The sequence below is a fragment of the Hemitrygon akajei genome, chromosome 17 (assembly GCF_048418815.1).
Source record: "Hemitrygon akajei chromosome 17, sHemAka1.3, whole genome shotgun sequence".
Lineage (NCBI taxonomy): Eukaryota > Metazoa > Chordata > Chondrichthyes > Myliobatiformes > Dasyatidae > Hemitrygon > Hemitrygon akajei.
In genome coordinates, this window is record NC_133140.1 from 30,060,139 (window position 1) to 30,082,383 (window position 22,245).

Sequence of the window (22,245 nt, forward strand, 5' to 3'; positions counted from 1 at the left end):
CTTAGACTGACATTGCAATTCCAGGAATGAAAAAAACGGTTTCCACCAATCTAACTTTGTGATGTTCAGAAATTTGTTTTATCTCAAAGGCAAAAATATTTGGGGAGAATCAGTAGGAGTTGGTATATCATCTATGCCCTTCCAAAAGCAATCAAATATATTTTTATGCATGTCTCTGGCTATTCTCTACTGTGGCTCTGTTGACTTGGGCTGTACAAAGCTGGCAGCACTACATGGAAAACGTTTTTATGGGCTGATCAATGTGACTAAACATAGCACTCTGGCAAAAATGTTTTTTCAGTGGTGACTTATCTTAAAAATATGGCTAATTTTTCCCAGCAAAAGGAATTCTCTGCTGGGGGTGTGGGGAGAAAAGGCAGAGCTCTTGGTAATTCTGTTTTGATTATTTTTCTCAAAGACTCCCCTTGGAAAGTCCCCACCATTTTATTTGTCTTTCTTTTTTCCAATGTGTAGAGGACTAGTTGGGCATTTCTTTGGTTCCTTCCCTCCCCATGCAAAGAGAGCACATTGAATACATTGTGGCCTCTAACCTAACTCCAAGATAATCTGTCAGCAGCTCAAGGATAATGTTGTTGCATTAAACTTAGCTTCAGAGATGTAACATTGCTAACATTGGTCTCTTTTTGCTGTGTGTAAGACATCTTTACAGTCCAAGATAGATTTAAATTTAATTAATTTTGTGTATACGTTATTCCTTTGTTTTCTTCCCCGTCTAAGTAATTTGATTATTAACAGCTGGAATTTAAAGACTCAATTATCTTCCAGTTTATATTTTCCTAGAAGGAAAGGAAAGTCTCTCTGGCATGGGATTGTCATCGACTGTGAGCAAGTAGTCAGCAATAAATATTGTATTTTGTTCATCTACATTATATTCCATTTCCAGGAGAAAGCTGTTCACCTCTAAGTACCGTTCTCCCAGTTATATTTTTCTTGGTTATCTGTTTTTCCTTTGGCAGCCTGAGGGTGGCTTGCTTCCATACATTCCTGTGGCTGATGAATCCTATGAGGAATTGACCAACATGAGGCAGATGGGGAGAGTGAGTTGGTTGTTGGATTAATTGTACAGTTTTGTCCTTTAGTAGCTTGGTCTTCATATGCCCTTGTAGTGCAGGCAATAGTGCTCACTGTGTTCACAAGAGATTCTTTCCCAGTTTGATCATCTCAGGCAAAGGATGAGATATCTTGAAGTATTTTCCCATTCTTCATTAAAAAAAAATCTCCTCTTGTGAAAGAACTTGGAGATGAGTGCTTATTTCAGGAATCTAGTGTTGAGCTTGTAGCCAATGAGATATGCCCTCAAGAGATGATTGGACATGTTGGCTTGGGAGAAGATGCTGACACGTGTTCGCCGACCTTCCTCAAGAATTCCATGGATAAATTATTGCTGGTATCCTCCAGTGCTTTGCGGTGTCTACCATCAGTGTCCACATCCCTGAAGTGCAGTGAAAGGTGAAGGTTACTGCTGTTTGGTAGACCTTGTGCTTGGTGTGGGTTAGAGTTCTTGAACTTCGTCATTGATGGCTAGTCTTTACTGGGAAGTGGTTCTAAGTTATGAAAGGTGAATACCATTTGACAGACCTATTCCCTAGATCTTGATTGTTAGGTCTGGTGTTATGCAGCAGGGACAGATTGGTTAGAGGTCTCTTGTATTCTAATTATTTTGTATAAAGGAGGTCCTCTACTATGCATTAATAAAGATTGATTTGGTTCTGGAGTGGATATGAAGAAATGGGAAGCTCATAGAGCTAAGTTGAGGTGTGGTATTATGGAGGGAAAAGTTACAAAGGTCAGTGCAATGACAAAGTCTTACTTAGACCATAAGACAAAGGAGCAGAAGTCGGCCATTCGGCCCATCAAGTTTGCTTCGCCATTTCATCATGAACTGATCCAATCTCCCCTTTAGTCCCATTCCCCCGCCTTCTCAGCATAACCTTTGATGCCCTGACTACTCAGATACCTATCAATCTCTGCCTTAAATACACCCAATGACTTGACCTCTACTGCCACCCGTGGCAACAAATTCCATTAATTCACCACCCTCTGGCTAAAACATTTTTTTCACATCTCTGTTCTGAATGGGCGCCCTGCCACTCTGTCCATGCCTTTCAACATTTGAAATGTTTCTATGACCCTGTCTATGCTCTATCATTAAGGGAATGTTACTCACCCACAGGTGCCAATCTGGTTTTCACTGCTTCTAGCAAGCATTATAAAGACTACTTTGGAAACTGTAGGTCTGAGAGTCTCATAGCTAAGAGGGATGGAAGTCCAGGGACACATGTTTTAAATGAATCACGCTGGCAACTTTCATGGCAGAAATCTGGCTCTCTGTTGATCACGTTGTCGGTAACAAAATGGTATTAATAATAAGACTCTAATACTATAGCAATTGTCTGTGCTTTTACAAAATTGTGCTATTGTCTTGCTGCTACACCAGCTCACCATGGCAATGATTTTACATTTCCCTTGTGCTCAACGTTAATGGAGATAACAACTACCTCTGTCATCATTTTATGCTCGAGGTTTACTGTGAAGATGGTGTAATAGGGACATAATTTATTATTCTACTTAACTGGGTTGCAGCAAAAGTACAGGATGAAGGGGTGGGACAGTAGTGTAGTGGTTAGCACAACGCTTTACAGTACAGGCAGCTGGGTTCAATTTCTGCTGCTACCTGTAAGGAGTTTGTATCTTCTCCACATGGGTTTCCTCGGACAGTCAGAAAATATACCGGTTGGTAGGTTAATTGGTCATTGATTAAGTTAGGATTAAATTGGGAGAGTGCTGGGTAGTGCGGCTCAAGGGCCAAGAGAGCCTATTCCACGTGACATCAATAAATAAATAAAGACTAGATCATTCAATCACTCTGTCCTCATACTCCAGCTTCTATGTTCCTGCTTTGGCTTAATATTCCATACATCATGTCTTAAAAAAATCTGTTCATCTGAGTTTATATGTTTTATGGGTTTTTCATAATTCATATACTGCACTGATTCTGTTTAGAAAGTCCTTTTTGATTCCCTGTAAATCTATCAAGAATATTCTGAGTTTCTTTTAAAATATTATTTATGATTACTAGGAAGTCCTTGGAAGATTATATCCATGCAAGTCTGTTTCACTGATTTGAAATTAAAATGTCAAATCACTAAAACTCAATGTGTGTATCCATTTGAAAGATTTCCTTAAAGGAGTTTAAGCATTATTTTTAAGTCAAAGTATTATGATGTTTGTGATTTCCACTGCTCATGTGCTCTAACCCCCTCATATGTTCTACAGAAAATCCTGACTATGGTTCCCACTGAGGAAGAGAAACAGAAGATCCAAGAAGCTCAGTTGGCAAATCCTGATGTTCCCCTGGGTTCAGCTGAGCAGTTCCTTTTAACCTTGGCCTCCATCAATGGGATCAAGGCAAGGCTGCAGCTCTGGGCTTTTAAACTGGACTATGAGGCCATGGAAAAGGTGAAGCTTTGTCCTAAGAAATATGACAACTTTAAAAAGAGTTGTAGTCTCAAATTAGACAACTGAATTTTCTGGCAGGTGTATTGAACTGCAGAATGTAGAACTGAAAATGATTTGCATTGAGAAGACCATAAGTACATCATAAAGCACAGCAAAAAACAATTCAAATTCCCTATGAAGTAATTAACAGCCTTGATGGAATTCCTAATGTTCATATACTTTAGCTGATTTTGCAGATACAGGACAGTCTGTATAATTCCAGAATATAACTGTTTATATTTTAGCTTTACTTGTAGATTTAGAGCCACATTGAAATATTTGAATTGACAAGCAAGTGGTAGTTAATGATGATTAAGTACTACAAAGTGCATATGGAACACGATAATCTTTCATTTGCACATTGGACATGCAGCTTTAAAGTTTGGGAAGGCAGTCCTAGTAGAAGAGAATAGTTCAAGGACTTTGTGAATCTCTTTATTGCTTGATACTTGCCTTACAAATGTTTCTGTCTGCACATTTAATACCTTAATAACAGATTGGCTGTTTAAAGTTACCTCTAAAGAGAAGGTTTAAATGGAAACTTCTAAAATTGATATTTCTTATCCTAGGAAATAGCCGAGCCATTGTTTGACTTGAAGCTTGGAATGGAGCAGCTTGCAAAGAATAAGACCTTTAAATCACTACTGGCAACTCTGCTTGCTATTGGAAATTTTCTGAATAACTCCAGTGTAAGAAATCATTCTGTTTTCAAAATGATGGGATTGCAATCTGAAAGCCAAATAATTCTGTGCTTGACATTTACATGTTCAATTTATGATTTTCCCCCTAGGCCAAGGGATTTGAACTGAGTTATTTGGAGAAAGTATCTGAAGTAAAGGATACTATCCAGAGGCAATCGTTGCTGTATCACACGTGTAACCTGGTAGTGGAGAACTTCCCAGACACAACAGATGTGTATTCAGAAATTGCCGCGATTGCAAGGTCTGCCAAGGTAAGTAAATAGAAGGGGAATGCAGTGGCGAGGTTCAGCGCGTAATAACATGATCCATGTAGGTTAGGTACTCTATTGGGCTTCTGCTTCTTTGGGTCATCGATTATCTTAGTTCAACCTCAGAAGTACTGCGACTGCTGGACGGCACATTATTTGGTCAATGTTCAAGTCATCCTAATGAGCTCTAAACCCTCTGATTAGTGATGTTTTTTCTGCTCGAGGCTTCATATCCGGAATTCCTTCCACCATCCTTCGCTTATCATGGTCTTCCCCTCTCTTCTGAAATGCAACATAAAATCCATCTCTGGACAAGACCTCTGTCCAGAGCAGTGTGATATTTCTTTTTGTTACATTCTGCCTTCTACTAAATTCAAGAAAATAAATCTCCGGGTTGTATTCGGTGATATATATGTACTTTGATAATAAATTTACTTTGAACTTTTTTTTATTAACTTGGATGCTTTACTACACTGGCTCCATTTTCAAGTTTTTACCCCCAAATGCACCCCAGCAGGTTTAGGTACTGTCAAGGATCTCTTTGGAACTGAGGCTCTTGCCCACCCCACCCCCGATGTATGTATGTATGTATTTATTTATTTATTTTAGTAGTATAGTGCAGAATAGGCTCTTCACCCACGCCACCCCAGCAACCTCACAATCTAATAATGTGACCATTTACAATGACAAGTTAGCCTGTCCAGTACATCTGAACGTTAGAAGGAAACCGGAGCACCCGGAGAAACCCACGTATTCCACAGGGAGGAACGTACAGAGACTCCCTACAGAACAGCGCTGGATCTAAACGCTGAACTCAAAACGGCCCGAGCTGTAATAGCCTTGCACTAACTGCTATGTTACCGTGGCATCCAGTACTCGTCCAATAATCAAACCAGGAAGGAGGCAGATTCTCTGCCCTACCAAACGCAAAAGCTCTTAACTGAGCTGTAGTCTTATGAAAATCAATAAATGTTTGTTGATAAAGAGCCATTTAATTTAAACAGATTAATAATCACAGTTATATAAACACCAGAGGATAACATGAAATCAGAAAATAGAACTTGTCTTTCCCAATGTAAGCAATTGAAATTGACCCTAAATTAAATCATTTTGTATATTTTTGGTCCACATGTATGTAATTAAAACTTTCTCAGTTTACTTAATAACCATAAGGCCAAGTTTTCTATTTACTGGGCTATTGCCAGCTGCTTTGTTCTTGCACTGTGAATTTACTTTCTGTTTCTGCTGAGACCTGTGGGTGTTTTTGTGATGCCAAGCTGTTCTCATTACGGGGCCTCTGCTGTTTGTTCACAGGTTGACTTTGACCAACTGGCAGAAAGTCTTGTTCAGCTGGAGAGGAAATGCAAAGCTTCATGGGATCACTTGAAGGTTATCGCGAAGCATGAAACAAAGCCTGTCTTAAAAAATAAGATGACAGAATTTCTAAAGGACAGCACAGAAAGGATTATAATCCTCAAAGTGGTACATCGTAGAATTATAAACAGGTCAGACTTTGTTTTCAACGTTCTCATGAGTGCCAAAATTTGTAAAAGTACAAGTATTGTGATAAAGCTTAAATTTAAAATGAAGATGTACGTAAGGCTTCATGGACCAACCTTCGAGGATTTGTCCATATTATAGACAATAGACGATAGGTGCAGGAGTAGGCCATTTGGCCCTTCGAGCCAGCACCGCCATTCAATGTGATCATGGCTGATCATCCACAATCAGTACCCCGTTCCTGCCTTCTCCCCATATCCCTTGACTCTGCTATCTTTAAGAGCTCTATCTAACTCTTTCTGTTACTATTTGCTCTTGGTTTCTTTCATCCTGCTGTGATGTGTATCTAAATGGCCTGGAACGGCGGGAAGTCATTCTTCGCTATTTTTCTCCTAGTACATTCTAACTCAGTTCTCTCAGCTGTTGTCCAAGTCCATTGAAACCATTAACTAATACAAACCTGTTCATCTCACTCCTGAAAATTTCTTTTGACCCAATACCATGGCATCCTAGTCCCAAAAATTAATGCTTCAAGTCAAAGTCAAAGTTGAAGGAATACATGTTTTGTATGAAAGCTCCAAATTGATTTCAGTCTGCATCTAACTATGTGCATATCTTTCCCACCAGTCTATGGCTTCAGTCTTTTTTCTCCTCTGCCATTCTCTCACTCTCTTTCTCTGTGTCACACTCACTATATTACGCTCTGCCTCAGCCTCCAGTTCTCTACTCAGCTCTCTCCTCTCGCATTCGCTGCTCCCTCCCCTCCCCCTCCCATCCCCTCTGCATCTGCATCTCTGTCTCAACCTACTTAGTGGTCAGTTGAGCATGGAATTATCATGCACTGCAGTACATCAATAGCTTAGCGTACAGCTCTTGAACATCCTTACCACCTTAGTGTAGTCAGCACTGTAGTTGTACAGAGCTTTAGAAATACGTTGAGCTGCATGCAAAGTGACTTCCTGGGAGCTGATCAATCAATCAATAACTAATTTAGCCATAATGGTTAAGGATCCAATGCCTTTCTTGCTAATGCTTTGTATGAGGTGGGTCTTGTAAATCGGAGTAAGAGAAATGGGGGAAAATCATCTTGCCTTTTACAAATCGTTATAGAGACCATTCTGAAGCTGTTTAACAAAAAGCTTCATACAAAGTGAAGTGTTAAACCATGAAGTTTAGCGAAGAATCCATGCATATAATAATGCATTCCACAGTTAGTGAAAGAAGCCCTGGCAAAATTTCCATCCTTAATGGTGGAGCAGACTCGATGGCCTAGTTCTGCCTCTGTGTGTTATCGTCTCATGACCACAGGAACTGGCACCTTGATGCTCCCAGGGTTGAATACTCTCTGCTGAAGTTCAGCATTTGTCCAGACTGCTGGAGAGAAACCAGCACTCAACTCCACCAAACAACTGAGGACTTCAGACACGGGGGAGAGGATATGGATGAAACGAAAAAGAAACAATTAAACACAATAGCTTTGCAAGATGTTAAGAATGTGTTCAGGGTGGTATGCCGGAGCAAACCTACCAGACCCGAGAGAAAAGTTAGTCCAGGACACCTTCCTTTTCAAGGCAATGCAAGATCTGTGCTGTTGCGTGGTATCTCCTGCACTGAGGCAACTGGTACCAAGGATGCAGTTATGTATTTCGTGATTCATAGTTACATTTCTGTCTCTACTGAAAATTGTTGCAAGTAAAAGCCTTATTTGCATAATTGAGCATTTCTGGAAGGACTTGGGTTTTCTGTGTCTTCCAGGTGGATGAAGTGGTTCACAAGTGCATTCTTGCAGGCTGTTCCAGAGAACAGTGACCCACAGCTGCATGTTCAGGCTCACTAAGGGCAAGCAAAAATGTTCAAGTTCAATTGTCATTCACTCATACATGAATACAGCCAAAGGGGCCAAGGTGAAAAACACAGTACCAACAGTTTTACAGGGTACAAGGCACATGTAACATAGCAGTAAACATACAGCCACACAAAAAAATATATAATATAGCCCAAGTCCCTGAGTCCATAGATGTTGTTGGCAAGAACAAGCCTGGAACAGTCTGCAGATAAATGCCGTTCAGCTTGTCTTCCACTCAGTGAACACTGGAGGGCAGCACCGAAGGGATCGGACAGCCCCAGTGCGATGTGGATGTCACGCTACATGGCCTCCTGTATCACATCTCCTGGACAACAGGCAACAGCATGGCGTGAGGCCTAATCCCAACTACAACTGAGGTCGTGCAGCTCTCCCCAACCCCCTTCAGTCTCCCCAATAAACCCGTGAACCAGACATGCAGTACCAATGTCCAAAAGGGTCTTATGTTCACAAGAAAATGTCCAAGACAATCACACACTGACACACTGTGTACACTGTACACTGCCTTCGTGCACCAATTCTAGCCCCTATCTGTAGCAGGCAGCAACACAATCTGTACCAGTTCCAGCTACTCTGCTAATGAGCAACTCACCGATGGGGTAGACCTGCAGTACTTGAAGTTCTTAATGTCCAGTAGTGTTGTAATCATAAAAAAAGATGTTCTAAAAGAAAATAATACCTTTTGCTGGCCCCTTGAAGGCCACTGTGTCCAAGCCCACCGCCATCTTACAGTAAGTCAGGTTCACCCAGAATCCCCCATGAGCCAGAGAAGTTTAATGCTTTTCCTTTGCTACTTTTGCTATTTGTGATTGAATGTTCTGAAAATCATTTGCTTAAAATGTAGTCTGGTCACACAGGATGAAAGACCCATCAATCCACAACTTACAAGGGTCCTGAATGAGTGTAGACTAAAAACTTTCATCAGAGTTTTTAGCCTTTACACAATGGCACAGTTCTTCCAGAAACAATATGCTTTGCCTTGGATATAAAAGTAGTGTGGACCATCTTTCAATTGCTACATATGCAGCAAATAAAACATAGCTTTAATTTAAAAATGTTTTTTAATGATATGTTCAGCCACATTCTCCACACCTTTTCTGATGTCCTCAGTTCTTCCAGTGGTTTAACCTGAGTTGAGACAATTTAACCCTGGGCCATCATAGATGCAACTCCAGTGCGAACTTAAGGAGTTTCCTACAGCTACTGTGGAATGCATCATTATATGTAGTGTCCATAAGCTATTTTAATTCAGGTTACCGAAGTTGGGAATAATTGGCAGCAAATACTTTACCCAAAGTCGCCATAAATGCCTGGTAGTAGTGGGAAACTTCTGACCTGAATCTGTGCCAGTGATTTAAAAAAAAAAGCGATCAGAAATTACAAATGTAAAATAATCAAAAAAAATTAGTCAGCTTAAAGACAATTGAATGTTTGGAACAGCCGACTAATTAACTATTAAACTGTATGAAAAGCCATTGATGAGAGATATATAACTGTCTTAAGCCATTATAGATTGCGCAGCCAGGTTATTGAAAAGAAAATTCCTGTGACCCTGCAATCACCTTCTACTTGATTAGTAGCACATTCTATGATGGATGACTGTTTGAGGTCTGATGCTCTCTGGGGGAGGAATCTGATAAGCCCAAGGCTTGTTTTGTATCTCCAGCTACTGAAAGTAAAACCCATTCTGTTCTGTAGTTCAGCAACTGCCTTGATCACAGTACTAGGTGGAAAAGTAATGATCATGCCTTTATTTATCAAGTGTAGACAAAAATTCCTAACAAATGTCAACATTTCCTGCAGATTCCATTCTTTTCTCTTGTACCTTGGTCATCCTTCAAACACCGCTCGGGAGCTGAAGATTACCAAGTTCTGTAAAATAATTAGTGAATTTGCACTGGAGTACCGGACCACCCGAGAAAGGGTACTACAGCAGAAGCAGAAGCGAGCTGCTTACCGAGAGAGGAACAAGACACGGGGCAAAATGATCACAGAGGTTTGTCTGTTTGGAAGAATTGAACTTCTATTTTCAGTATTACAAAGCAAATCAATAGCATTTTTAATACTCCACAGTAATATTGCGTGCATTGAACTTTTACAGTGCTAGGGTTTGTTTGTCCATTGAACAAAATAAATCTCATGCCGGGTGTGTATTTAATCTGTGTGCCTAAGGGACAAGGCAAGAGGGGTTTGAAAGTGTAAAATAAATACCGAAATGACTGGAAGTTCTTAGCAAGTCGGACTGCATTTTTGAAAGCAGGTCAGCAAACTGAAATGTTAATTCTATTTTTCTTTCCCAGATATTGTGAGACCTGCTGAGTAATTCCAGCATTTTCTGTTTTTTATTTCAGATTTCCAGCATCTGCATAGTTAATGATGTAAATGCTGGATTGTGGCTTTGAATTAATGTAAATTTCATCTTAAGAGAGCCAACCTTTACACTAGAGAGGTCAGGCTCAACCAGTCAACATAATGGGTGGGAACAGCACTATTCTTTTACCAGAAGCTAATTAGGATGTTCTATGCAAAGACTGAACTGTGCAGATCAGAGACTAGGTTTTCTCTGCTGAGTTGACTCACAGTATGAATATTATGGAATGCATGCCCTTTGCCCGGATGGGTGTGGCTGTAACAACTTTGGAGGAGCTCAGAATCATGCAAAATGAAACACGATTCACTCCTCATCCTTGCATCACCTTATTCTCACTTCATAGTGACCCAGTTCAGCCTCAGCAGCTCCCTGCTCTTCACCTTACCTAAGTAAAAGAAGGAAGAAGATTGAGGGATTGCTGTCGAGATTCTACCTACTTTCTTGCTGAGGCTTACAAAAAAATGCTTATTTATAGTTGAATTGATACAATAGGCCAAAAGGCTACTAGGTACGGTGCAGTTTTGTGACTGAACAAGACCCTTATCATAGAAAAACATTCCCAAATGCTTCATGGTAGCACTTTTGAACATAAACTGTCACCAATCTATGAAGACAGATGACCAAAGGGTGCGATGAAAGAGCTGGTTTAAAAGTAAGGCTTGAAGAGGAATGATTGAATTAGTGGGGGTGGCATGTGGCACAGTCGGGAAGCTATCACTTCACAGCTTCAGCAACCCGGTCCTCTGGTGCTGCCTGAGTGGAGCTTGTGTGTTCTACCTGAGACCACATACAATTCCTCTGGGTGCTCCAGTTGCTTCTCACACCTCAGAGATGTGTGGTAGGTTAATTGGCCACTGCAATTTGCCCTTATTGAGAAGGTGAATGGTGGAATCTAGGGGAATTGATAGGAATAATAAGGAAATAGAATTAGTGTAACGAGGTGTTTGGTTGGCTGAAATAGAATTAGTGTAATGAGGTATTTGGTTGGCTGAAATAGAATTAGTGTAACGAGGTGTTTGGTTGGCTGAAATAGAATTAGTGTAACGAGGTGTTTGGTTGGCTGAAATAGAATTAGTGTAACGAGGTGTTTGGTTGGCTGAAATAGAATTAGTGTAATGAGGTGTTTGGTTGGCTGAAATAGAATTAATGTAACAAGGTGTTTGGTTGGCTGAAATAGAATTAGTGTAATGAGGTGTTTAATAGTCAGCTAGATTTGGATGGTTGAATGTCCTGTTTTTGTGTTGAATGGCTTTAAGTCTAGATTTCAGAATTCAAGGTCAGATTTGTACCAGTAATGGAAGGTACAAACAGCTGTCTGACAATATAATAGGAGGTTTAGAGAGGAATATGACAATTGCATAGGTCACAGCAACCACAGAGGGAAGTTTGACTCTCTTTGTGTTCATGTCTTATTTTCTGCCCAGCCACATGAAAAGCTTAAACACAAAATACTCTGCAGATGCTGGGGTGAAAGCAACACCCACAACACGCTGGAGGAACTCAGCAGGTCAGGCAGCATCCGTGGAAACGAACAGTCAACGTTTCGGGCTGAGACCCTTCGTCAGGGCTGTTCATTTCCACGGATGCTGCCTGACCTGCTGAGTTCCTCCAGCGCGTTGTACGTGTTGCACAGGAAAAGCTGGTCACTATCTCAAACTGTGAGCTTGCGCTTTTATCTGTAACTTTGTCCTTAGTTGCTTTGAGTGAGGGATTTACTTTTGGGTGGGTCAAGACTCAATGAAGTGACAAAATGTAAAGTTTCTCAGAGACTCCATTTCAGTCATTTTCTTCCTTAAGAGAAATCCTTCAGTTTCTGGGTGTTTTCGGGTTAAGTAATGAGGCATGAACTGAGACGGTGGGAAAATCTTCTTTGTTTCCCTGTGGAAATTAAAGAGAAGGCATATATAAATACACATAAAGTAACTGGATTTGCAATGTCAATCATTTTGCAATAAGGTGTGCAAATTTTGAATTTGAAAAAATTTTGTATAGCTTGAACTTGATTTATTTCTGGCTCAACTAAATTCAGAATAGCAGCATATTGTCTGTTCCCATCCATTGAACTTCAGGTTGGAAGGTTTAGCATTGAAAGGGCCGTGTAAGGAAACTCTTCCACCTTGCTGAAGTGCATTTAGTTGCAACTGACTAATTAATTAAACCAATGTACTGGAAGTGCCGATAAGTGCTGTTGAAGTTTCATGACTTAACAGCAATTCTAAGGAGTGAATGTGCAATGTGGGAGGTCAGCCCCCAACAAGTGCTCTGTTTCCAAGGGCTTTGGTCTCCTGCTCTGCATGAGATCATCTTTTGAAGACCCCAAGTACCACTGCAATTCTGGGTGGACACTGGGGAGGTCTACATAGTAGCCTGGGACTGTAGTTCAAAGTGAGTTTCTAAGTGGTGAATTATGGGCTTGTATTTCCTCTCTTGAGGACTTGAATATATATTCAAGTGGCTAGAGCTACCTTATCAGATTGCAGTGCTTTGGTAACCACAAATTGAGTAAAAGACATGTTCCTGCTTTAGAAACTTGCAATAATGATACAAGCATGGCCTGCTGTTCTGAGGCAGGATTGCAACCTTTCTTTGTCCCCCAGTAGCTCCCCCTCATCCCCTTACCAAGCTACACCATGAAAACTGAACCTCGGATCTCGTAAGGTGTGGAATTTCTTTACATTCGGGATCTTTGCTGTGGGACTGAAGGACTCTTTACAAATATATTAAGGAGATGCAAAAAGGAGGCAGAGGAAATTTCTTGAACCCAGGCAATGTTAGCTGTTATGGTGTAAAATAAAAACAAGATATCAGAGAAAATTAGTTTCAGATAAGGGTCTATATTAAATGCCAAGTCTTCTGCAGAAATTAGGCTAAAGTTGTAATTTAAGCTAAGGAAGTCATTAAATTACATTGTTCTTACATCCTAGTTAAATGCATTGAGGTTATCTGTAAGGCCATCGAAATAAAACAGTGGGCATGCAAAATGCCATGTATCAAACTTACTTCTTATATCTGCATCAGCTAACAATTTTTCAATGGATTTTTTTTGCTTTCCAAAACACGCCAGCATAGCTTACAACATCACGGACTAAAAAGACACTTCATTTTAAATTTCAGCAATTGATAGCAATACTAAAGCTACTGCAGAATTCACAAAGTTACTCAGCAGTGCCGCTGTCCTAGGCTGCCCCTGCGTGCTCTGCCGCGGAGTAGAAAAGAATCATTATTTCCAAATGGCTAGAGAACTTTGAAGATGAGGAAGAATTTTTTGTGCTGTTACATTTGAGAAAACTGTATCAACACTTAACAGACTGAGTAAAGGTGCAACACTATGTAGCGACTCATCAATTTATTAGTATATTGTTGTTAACAAGTCTCGGCTTTGAGGGAACAGTACAATCAAAAACAAATTGGGCTATAAACTAAAGTCTTTAAAAAATGGAACAAAGAAAGAGATCAGTAGTTTATTCATTTGTTTGAGAGAGTTTTTTCTTCTTTGCCAGTTGAGGAGAAGCATCCTGTTAGATTGGAGCTTTGCTCTCATGACTAGGTTGGCAAATTGAATCTGTTCAGGAGGTATTTGTATTTTCCCACAATTGTAAAGCAAGGCATGTACCACAACACTCAGAGGGAAAAGAAAATGATTCTAACTTTAGTCTAAACTGAATTTTCCATTAACAACTGTAATTTTATACCAGATAATTAAATCTGAACTACTGGGCCTCTGGTGATTGCCTAGGTCGCGGTGGCAGGAACAAGATCTGAACTTTTTCTGCAACACATAGGGAATTTCTGTCTATAAAACTCACGTGTACACACCATATTTGTTTTCTTTTTTTAATTAGACCCTAAATAGCACAATATCCCTCTTTGCTGTAAGCCAGGTTATTCTAATGTAGTCAAAATGACTCAAAAACATCGTTTTTTTCTGTAAATGGGCGAGTATAGTTCACTGAAGAAGTAGTCTTGAACAGCTTTAACCCTTTGATTTGCTTCAGTTATCTAAATGTATTTTACCAAAGCACACTTGACCTTTAACCATGTCAAATGTTTTTCATTCTTCCTGACTAAGGATGTAAAGAATTAAATGGCGTTCAGCCCTAGTAGTGGAAGCTGGGTCCTCACAAAATGCATATCTGATAAAAGACAACTCTCTTCTGAAAATACAGATCTTTAATTCTGCAGGAGCCATAACCTATCATAATGATTGATTAAATATTTCACTGTCCTCTCATCCTCTCAGCAATTAGTATAAATACAAGCTTCAAACTCAAAGGAACATTGCTATCCAAATTAAAACTGTGTTGGTGTTATTTTACTATAAAGTTGCTGATATGTGCTCTGAGTGGTATAGTTTTACTAATTTGTTTATTTGTTTAAAACACATGAATAACAACATTAATTAATCACTGATGTGTGGATGTTGGCATGTAATGGGGGGGAGGGGGGGAGAAGAAAAGCCCCAGAAAGAATGCATTTCCATTTTTAGTGCTGGAAAACATATGAGAGAGCTGATATGATCCATTTTAGCACTTCTACCCAGAAAGAGTCTAATTTGCTCTTACTAGAGCAAGAGGAAGAAATGTGTGCACTTCCTAACTAGTTTACGTGCGTAAGCATTCATGCTGCACATGCAGCAAAAAACAACCTTAAACTTCTGTTTTGCTTCAGAAAGTTTGTATGGGTGTTTTCTTGTCCATTTCCCATTGTTTAATTTAAAATAATTTATCACTTTTTTTTCTATATCATTAACTATCTGTTTTTGAGATGGAAAAAATGTAGGTGATTTTTATTTGGTTTATACCTCTGTCACATAGTCATCCTTCACTGTAGTAGATCCAAGGCTCAGGCTTTCTTAACAGCCAGCACAGGACAAAGGAAATGAGAACAGAGCACTGCTGTTTGATCACTTGCTCCTCTACTTTACTGTCTGATATTCAGGTAGGCATTCTGTTGGCTTTGTTAGGGGTAGGTTTGCATTGGTTGAACATACCAAGAACCAAGTGCTTCCTTCACAAAACAGGCAAAAATCTTATTAAAATAACCCACAGAGATGCTGGACAAAATTTCAGTAGATTTCTGTCTGAACTCAAAATAAATCTTTATGTAAGTTAACTGTTGGAAGTGAGGGGGAACATGTATTGTGTGGAAACATGGTATTTATATCTAAATGAGATGTTTTTCTCTGCAAACTGTAACAGACGGCAAAATTCTCTACTGCGGCCGGTAGTACTGAGAGCACCCAAGCACCTGACTTGTCAGATCCCCAGCTGCAGGCAGACGAAGCACATGAAAACATGAAAAATCTTTTGACTACTCCTGAGCCACAAACTCGAAGGAGCAGAGGCAATAGGTGTAAGTAAATTTGTTCTGTTTTCTTTGGAAGGACTCCATCCCTTTCTAGTGTAATGTATGTGTCTCGCCACAGCACTCTACCATTCTCCACTATATAAACCTCTCAACTTTCAGGTTGTATTTCATATCCTCGTGCTGTGCAATTGAAGCTCACTGAGTTCTAAATGATGATATAACTGAAAATGCTGAAGTGTTTACAACTGTAGGATTTAGTACTGCACCATAACAGCTACTATACATTTCCTTGCAACTTGTTTTCCTCCTTTTCCCACCTACTCGTATTGGTCCTGACTGAGAGAACAATCTATAACATGTCCAATCCAATTCATCATATGCATCATAGAGACCCTCCTATCTCGATGTATCACAGCCTGGTATGGCAGCTGCTCTGCCATGAGACTGCAAAAGATGGCAGAAAGTTGTGAACGCAGTCTAGTGTATCTCACAAACCAGCCACCCTTCCGTTGACTCTGTCTGCACCTCTCACTGTTTTGGTAAAACAACCAATGTAGTGATTCTCACTTCTCCTCTTTCCCACCGGGTTGTTGTTGGTGTTCCTGTCCGTGCCCTGTGGCGCATTGGGCAGCAACCTTGCCATTACATTAGCATCTGTCTGTTGTTTACAAGGCCGAGTTGCTAGCTTGACCCACAACCCATCACAGACGGAAAGCGTGCAAGGAGCTGGCTGGGCTCAAACCCAGGACCACTCACCTCGAAGTCCAGTGTGGATACCACTACACCAGCGGGCAGCATCTCCCACTAGGTAAAGGATACCAAGGCTTGGTAACATGTACCATCAGGTCAAGGACAGCTTCTATCAGACTCCCAATCTACCACGATGTGACCTTGATTATCTTTTTAGCCCCGCACCATGCTCTCGACGTGGCTGCAACACTGCATTCTGCATTTTTCTTTATTTTTACTACTTCAATGTACACGTGTATGGAATGATCTCCCTGGATGGCACACAAAGCAAACCTTTTCATATTTCTCAGTACACCAGCCAGAAATAGACCATTACCAGTTCTCTATTTATTAAATTGCATTTGAAGAAGGTGAGTCTGGCTTTTAGTCAAACCAGATCATGCTATCATTTGAGATTTACCAACATGTTATAACCCTTAGACAGCAAAAGCTGTAGTAATTTAATCTACTTGACTGCCTTCATGCAAAAAATCTGTGACCCATGGGACCACCAGTGCCTCAGGCTTGTGAACCCCGAGAGGACTGCCCGTGAATGATCAACCCAATTTACTGCCCAGTCAGCCCTCTCTCCTAATGAGTCAGGGTTCTGTGATTTGGTCAATGTCTTTTGATCAGTTTTTGGGGGAAAATATCAAACCAATTATTCTATGGATCACCATAACACAATGTAAAGAAATGGGGTCTATTGAATTAACTTCAAAGAAAATCCACAGACAAAATTCAAGTAGCGCTTATCACTGAGCCTGTGCATAGGGCTGTGAATTTCACTCGTGTTTATGGATATAATATGTGATTTAAATGCAATGACCGAACATTTTCAGATTAGCAAGTGTGCTTTTGCCACCTTCAATCACTGGAAGCTCTTGCATTTCAGGTGTGGAAGCTATTTTTGAATATTATGGGGTTTTCTTTTACTCTTACAGCTGTTGGACGAATCAGCCCACCAAATCTTTCTACCCCTAAAGATGAAGCAGCAAGTCCAGCTGATGATGCTACTGATGAAATCATGGACCGCCTGGTAAAATCTGTCACACAGAATCCAAATCAAAGGGCATCTACTCCCAAGGAACGCAAAAGATCGAGAGCAAACAGGAAATCCTGTAAGTATATCTGGCTTTAATAATTGCTTGGTGAAGGAGAGGTGGTGACGGTGAAGAGAGGAAGAGGTACTGTATTTCCCAGGGCTTATAAACCTGGTAAAAGAAACTAGCCTATCTTTTATGTGACTGATTCCTTGTCTGATGGGATAGTTTATGAAACCTTACAGCGATTGTTGAATACCCTCTTCTAGTCATGGTGGCACATCCTTGGTAATAATACTTGAATCTAAAAATAGTGAAATTGTTTTTGAACTGACCCATAGCAATTAATTTAATTCCTCATGTAAAACATTTCTGCGGTCACCAACATCAGATCTCCTTCTATGATTGGCTATCCAATCTTTTCTCATAGCTTCATAGAGAAGAAAGAAAAGCAAGTCCTACAGTTGATCAAGTCTGTCCCAATAATCAAGCACCATTTTTTACACTAATCATAACCTAACCTATTTTATTTTTCTTATGCTTTTGTCTTCTCCACCTCTGTCTCGATTCTAGCACTTGCCTCCCACCAGGAGCAGCTTACAGAGGTTGCTCCCACGTTTGTGTGATGTGGGAGTCAATCAGAGTAACCAGTGGAAACCTCAATTGTTCACAGGAAGAATACACGAACTCCAGAACGCTGGCACCAGCAGTCAGGATTAAGCCTGGGTCATTGGAGATGTCAGGAAGCAGCTCTGTTAGCTGCACAACTGTGAAACCCTTCAAAAGTTTCAATCAAAATCTTTCTGACCCTTATAAACACTAGTGGATATAACCAGGTTTTCCAGTCTTTCCCCATAAAATGAAAGTAATATAGAAATAGGCCCTTCAGCCCACGATGTTGTGACAAAATAATTAACTGATATTAAAAACCCATTAAACTAATTTCTTTTGCACTCATGTCCGTATCCCTCCATTCTCAATGTGTTCAGGTGCCTTATTTGCCTTCACTACCAACCCTGATGGTGCATTCCAGCTACCCACTACTCTCAGTAGAAAGAAAATTACTCCACATATCTCTTCTCACCTTAAATGCTTGCCCTATAATAATGTATTAGACAGTTTGACCCTAGGTGTAGGAGTCTCTGCCTGCATTGTATTTTGCATAGCGTGCTTATGATGTTTCTTATGGTGACCAGTAACATGAGTTGGGTTGAGATGGAAGCGAAGGGAATGAGTTACATCTTCACGCTTTGTTCTTTGCAGTTTACTTGTGGCTGGGTTCTGATGGAAGTCGTATCTTTTGCTGACCACTCAATTACGTTTAGCTTACAATTGAGTATCCTTAAGTTTCATTGCTTCAGGGTTGTATGGTTGCTAATAAACTACTGAATACATATCCTCGACTTTTGGAGCAATCGTTATTGGAGTGAGGATGCATCATGCAAGTATAACAAATCCGTAGGTTATGTTAACGGCAATTGGTTTTGCTGCTGCATTCTGTCAGCAAAGGTTTTCAACAGCTATACCACAGGGACATCAGCAATTGGGCGTGTCCATGAAATTAGAAGCACCACACCCTGGAGCAGCTCGTAGCAAGTAATAACCCTGTGTTGGTTCATGCTGTGTGTTTGGGGTTGAAAGACAGTTTTGAATGGTCAGCGTTGCCTATCCAATTGGGAAATGAAAGTTGTATAGTACTGTGTGCCTGAGTAGTACAACCCTTGGTTCCACTGAAATGCTGCATTTAATTTGCCATTGTTTTGCCTGGTTCATATACTTGGAAAACAACATGATATCAGCTGGAACAGTGACCTCAAAGTCAAGACTAAAAGAGAAATTAAACAAACTTGTTATATTGAAACAACAACACACACAAAATGCTGGTGGAACACAGCAGGCCAGGCAGCATCTGTAGGGAGAAGCGCTGTCGACGTTTCGGGCCGAGACCCTTCGATTCTTGTGGTATTGAAGGTCACATTGCTGAAGGAAGTGTATATATTCATGAAGTCACAGAACAGGCTGTGACTGTGATGACTTTCAGGATGACGTTCAGGCTGAAGTCAGCGTGTCTAACATGTGTGCAGCACATACTATTGCTAGGAGAGTGACTCGTGCATCTGGTACCTCATCGGCACGCATTAGAATGGAAGCTGAGTTATAAGCAAGCCAACAAATATTGAGGGATAATTGTGCACTGGAAGAACAGATGAAACAGCTTTGAAGAAAGCAGGAAGAACAGGCAGAACACATTTGGAGAAATAAAGAGCAACTTCAGAGAAAAATGGAGCAGCTTAATTTTCAAGAAGAAATCGCAGCCAAGATGGCCAGTAGGACAGTACCATGGGGAGAGGTCCTATGTTGACATGGAACAGAGAAAGTCCAACATACTCAATGTCAATGTGGATATGTTTGTTGCTCAAATGTTTATGAGTGCAAATTTGAACCCATACAAGTAGTTCAGGGTGTTGACTCTCAGCTTGCACCAAGGAGGCACTCTGAACCTATGCCATATTCAATAGCACAAGCTGCTTCTGAGGACATTGATTTACGGTATGATTACACTCATATTTCTGATGATAAAGGTCTAAATGCCGCACTGGAGGCCATAAGGATACAAAAGGAAATAACAAGCATAGTTATGCAACAACAATGTTTGCATCTCTACCTAAAAGAGAAACTCAAATCTTCAATGGTGATCCATTGCAGTATCATTCATTTACAAGGGCGCTCAAGAATAGGACTGAAGGTAAGAATGATGATTATGGTGATTACGATTATCACTGTTTTCTTGAACAGTTTATTGGAGGTTACCCTAGAGAGCTTGTCAAAAGTTGGCAGCGGGCTGGCCCAGAGCAAGGATATCTAAATGCACAAACTTTATTACAGGAACATTTTGGTGATGAACCTTCCCTGGAACAGATTCTTTTCTGGCCGCATATCAAATCAGAAGATGTGAAAGCTCTTCAAGATTACAGTGTTATTCTTACATGCTATTGCAGTGCCATAGAAAATGTGTAGCACACACATGTGTTGAACATGCCTGCTAAAATGAGGATTGTTGTAAATAAATTGCCCAATAAACTTTGGGAAGAGTCGAGATCAGTGGACTGTAAACTGCAAGAAAGGCACGACCATGAGGTTTCTTTCACTGACTGTTAATTTTATTGTAAGTAGTAATGTGATCAAAATTGGATCACAAATTCATTCTCAAGCGAAAGGAAGCAGCTTTGCCACTACTGTGGATAGAGAAGCGGCAACTGAGTCCGGAGCTGATGAAAAGGTGCAGATTCGAAACAAGCCACGAATGAAGCAATCACAACAGTGAGTACCACCTTGGTATCTCAAGGCCTTACAGTGGCTGGTGATCATGATTGTAATCTTCCTATAATTCCACTCCAGGTGAAGTCTTAAGAAGAGTGACAAGACAGTGCTTATTTTTGCTTTCTTAGATCAAGGAAATACAGCATAATGAACAGGGTCAACTGCACAGGAAAGGGAACACGCATTCTCTTATGTACAATGAGTCATGAAAAGGTTGTGTGTAGCTACATCATTTCAGCATTGGAAGTGGCTGTCTTAGATAGTGAAAACTACTGTGAACTGCCTTACATGTTTACACAAGAACATACGCCTATCTACAAAAGGAACGTTCCTCATCAGAGAGATCTTCAGGAATGGTCTCACCTGAAGCATATTCATTTGCTGGAAATTGATTCAGAAATTGAGCTGTTGATAGGGGTGAATGTGCCAAAGGCTTTGGAACCGTTGCAAGTGATTTGCTGTGTTAATGATGCATCAGAACAGTGCTGGGCTGGACTGTTTACAGACCATTGAAAGGAGACCATGGAGGTAGAAGAGACCAGAACTGACAGTTAATGGGATCTCAGTTTTAAACTTGGATGAGCTTTGGCAGCAACAGTTCAAGACAGATTTTCCTGAATACAGTCAAGAGGAACAATCTGGTTTGTCAAGAGAAGATCACAGTCCGGGATAGAGCGCTTACTAGAAAGAGGGCATTTATATAAATATTGAGATTTTATGTCTCCTGTGTCTTTGTAGCATATAGTTGTAATTATTCTAATATAATGATTAGGGGACTGGAATATAGGAGCCATGCATCTGTTCTCTGTTGGCACTGTACTCTGCTCCACGTTTATTATGGTAGCTAGTCACATGAGTGCGGATGGGATAAAATCAAAGGGAGTAAGACATCTTAATGCTTTGTTCTTTGCATTTTGTTTTGAAGCTGGAGGCTGACTGAGGTCGGATCTCTTGCTTGACTGTTCAATAACACTCAATTATGCTTAGCTTATACTTTGGTATACCTAAGTTTCATCACTTCAAGATCGTATGTTTGCTATCTGCTAATAAAAGATTGAATACATATCCTTGACTTTTGGAGCAATCGTTATTGGAGTGAAGGCGCATCATGCAAATATAACAAATCTATAGGGTCACCGGCAGCGACAATTAGTTTGGCTGTCTACTCTGTCTATGCCCCTCGTAATCTTATAAACCTTTATCAAATCTCCACTAAACCTGTGCTGCTCCAGAGAAAACAATTCACGTTTATCCAATCTCTTCTCATAGCACATGCCTTCTAGTCCAGGCAGCATCCTTGTAAACCTCTAATGCACCCTCTCCAAAGCCTCCGCATTTTTCTTATAATAAGGTGACCAGAATTGAATGCAGTACTCCAGATGTGACATAACCAAACTCCTATAAAGCCTTGGACTCAGTACCTCAACTTATAACAGCAAGCTTGCCATACATTTCTTCCCTACCCTATCAACTTGTGCAACCACTTTTAGGAAACTGTGGACTTGGACACCAGCTCTCTCCATCATTAAAGTGTACTGTCCCTTTCCACATGATTTCCTCTAGTACAACACTTCACACTTTTCTTGATGAAACTCCATTTGCCAAGATCACTCTGCTCAACATCACTGTTAAGGGTCTTGGC

General features: G+C 40.4%; 1 protein-coding gene across 4 annotated transcripts in view; it reads left to right on the plus strand.

The window, feature by feature from the left end:
* Positions 1 to 22,245, plus strand: part of fhod1 (formin homology 2 domain containing 1) — a 305,371-nt gene that overhangs the window by 277,911 nt on the left and 5,215 nt on the right. For all 4 annotated transcript variants that reach the window (XM_073069862.1, XM_073069863.1, XM_073069864.1 and 1 more), the window contains 7 exons: positions 3,298 to 3,480; positions 4,089 to 4,208; positions 4,310 to 4,471; positions 5,783 to 5,973; positions 9,636 to 9,828; positions 15,402 to 15,555; positions 17,184 to 17,360. In XM_073069862.1, coding sequence (XP_072925963.1) covers positions 3,298 to 3,480; positions 4,089 to 4,208; positions 4,310 to 4,471; positions 5,783 to 5,973; positions 9,636 to 9,828; positions 15,402 to 15,555; positions 17,184 to 17,360 — 1,180 coding nt within the window. The remainder of the gene's footprint in view (positions 1 to 3,297; positions 3,481 to 4,088; positions 4,209 to 4,309; positions 4,472 to 5,782; positions 5,974 to 9,635; positions 9,829 to 15,401; positions 15,556 to 17,183; positions 17,361 to 22,245) is intronic.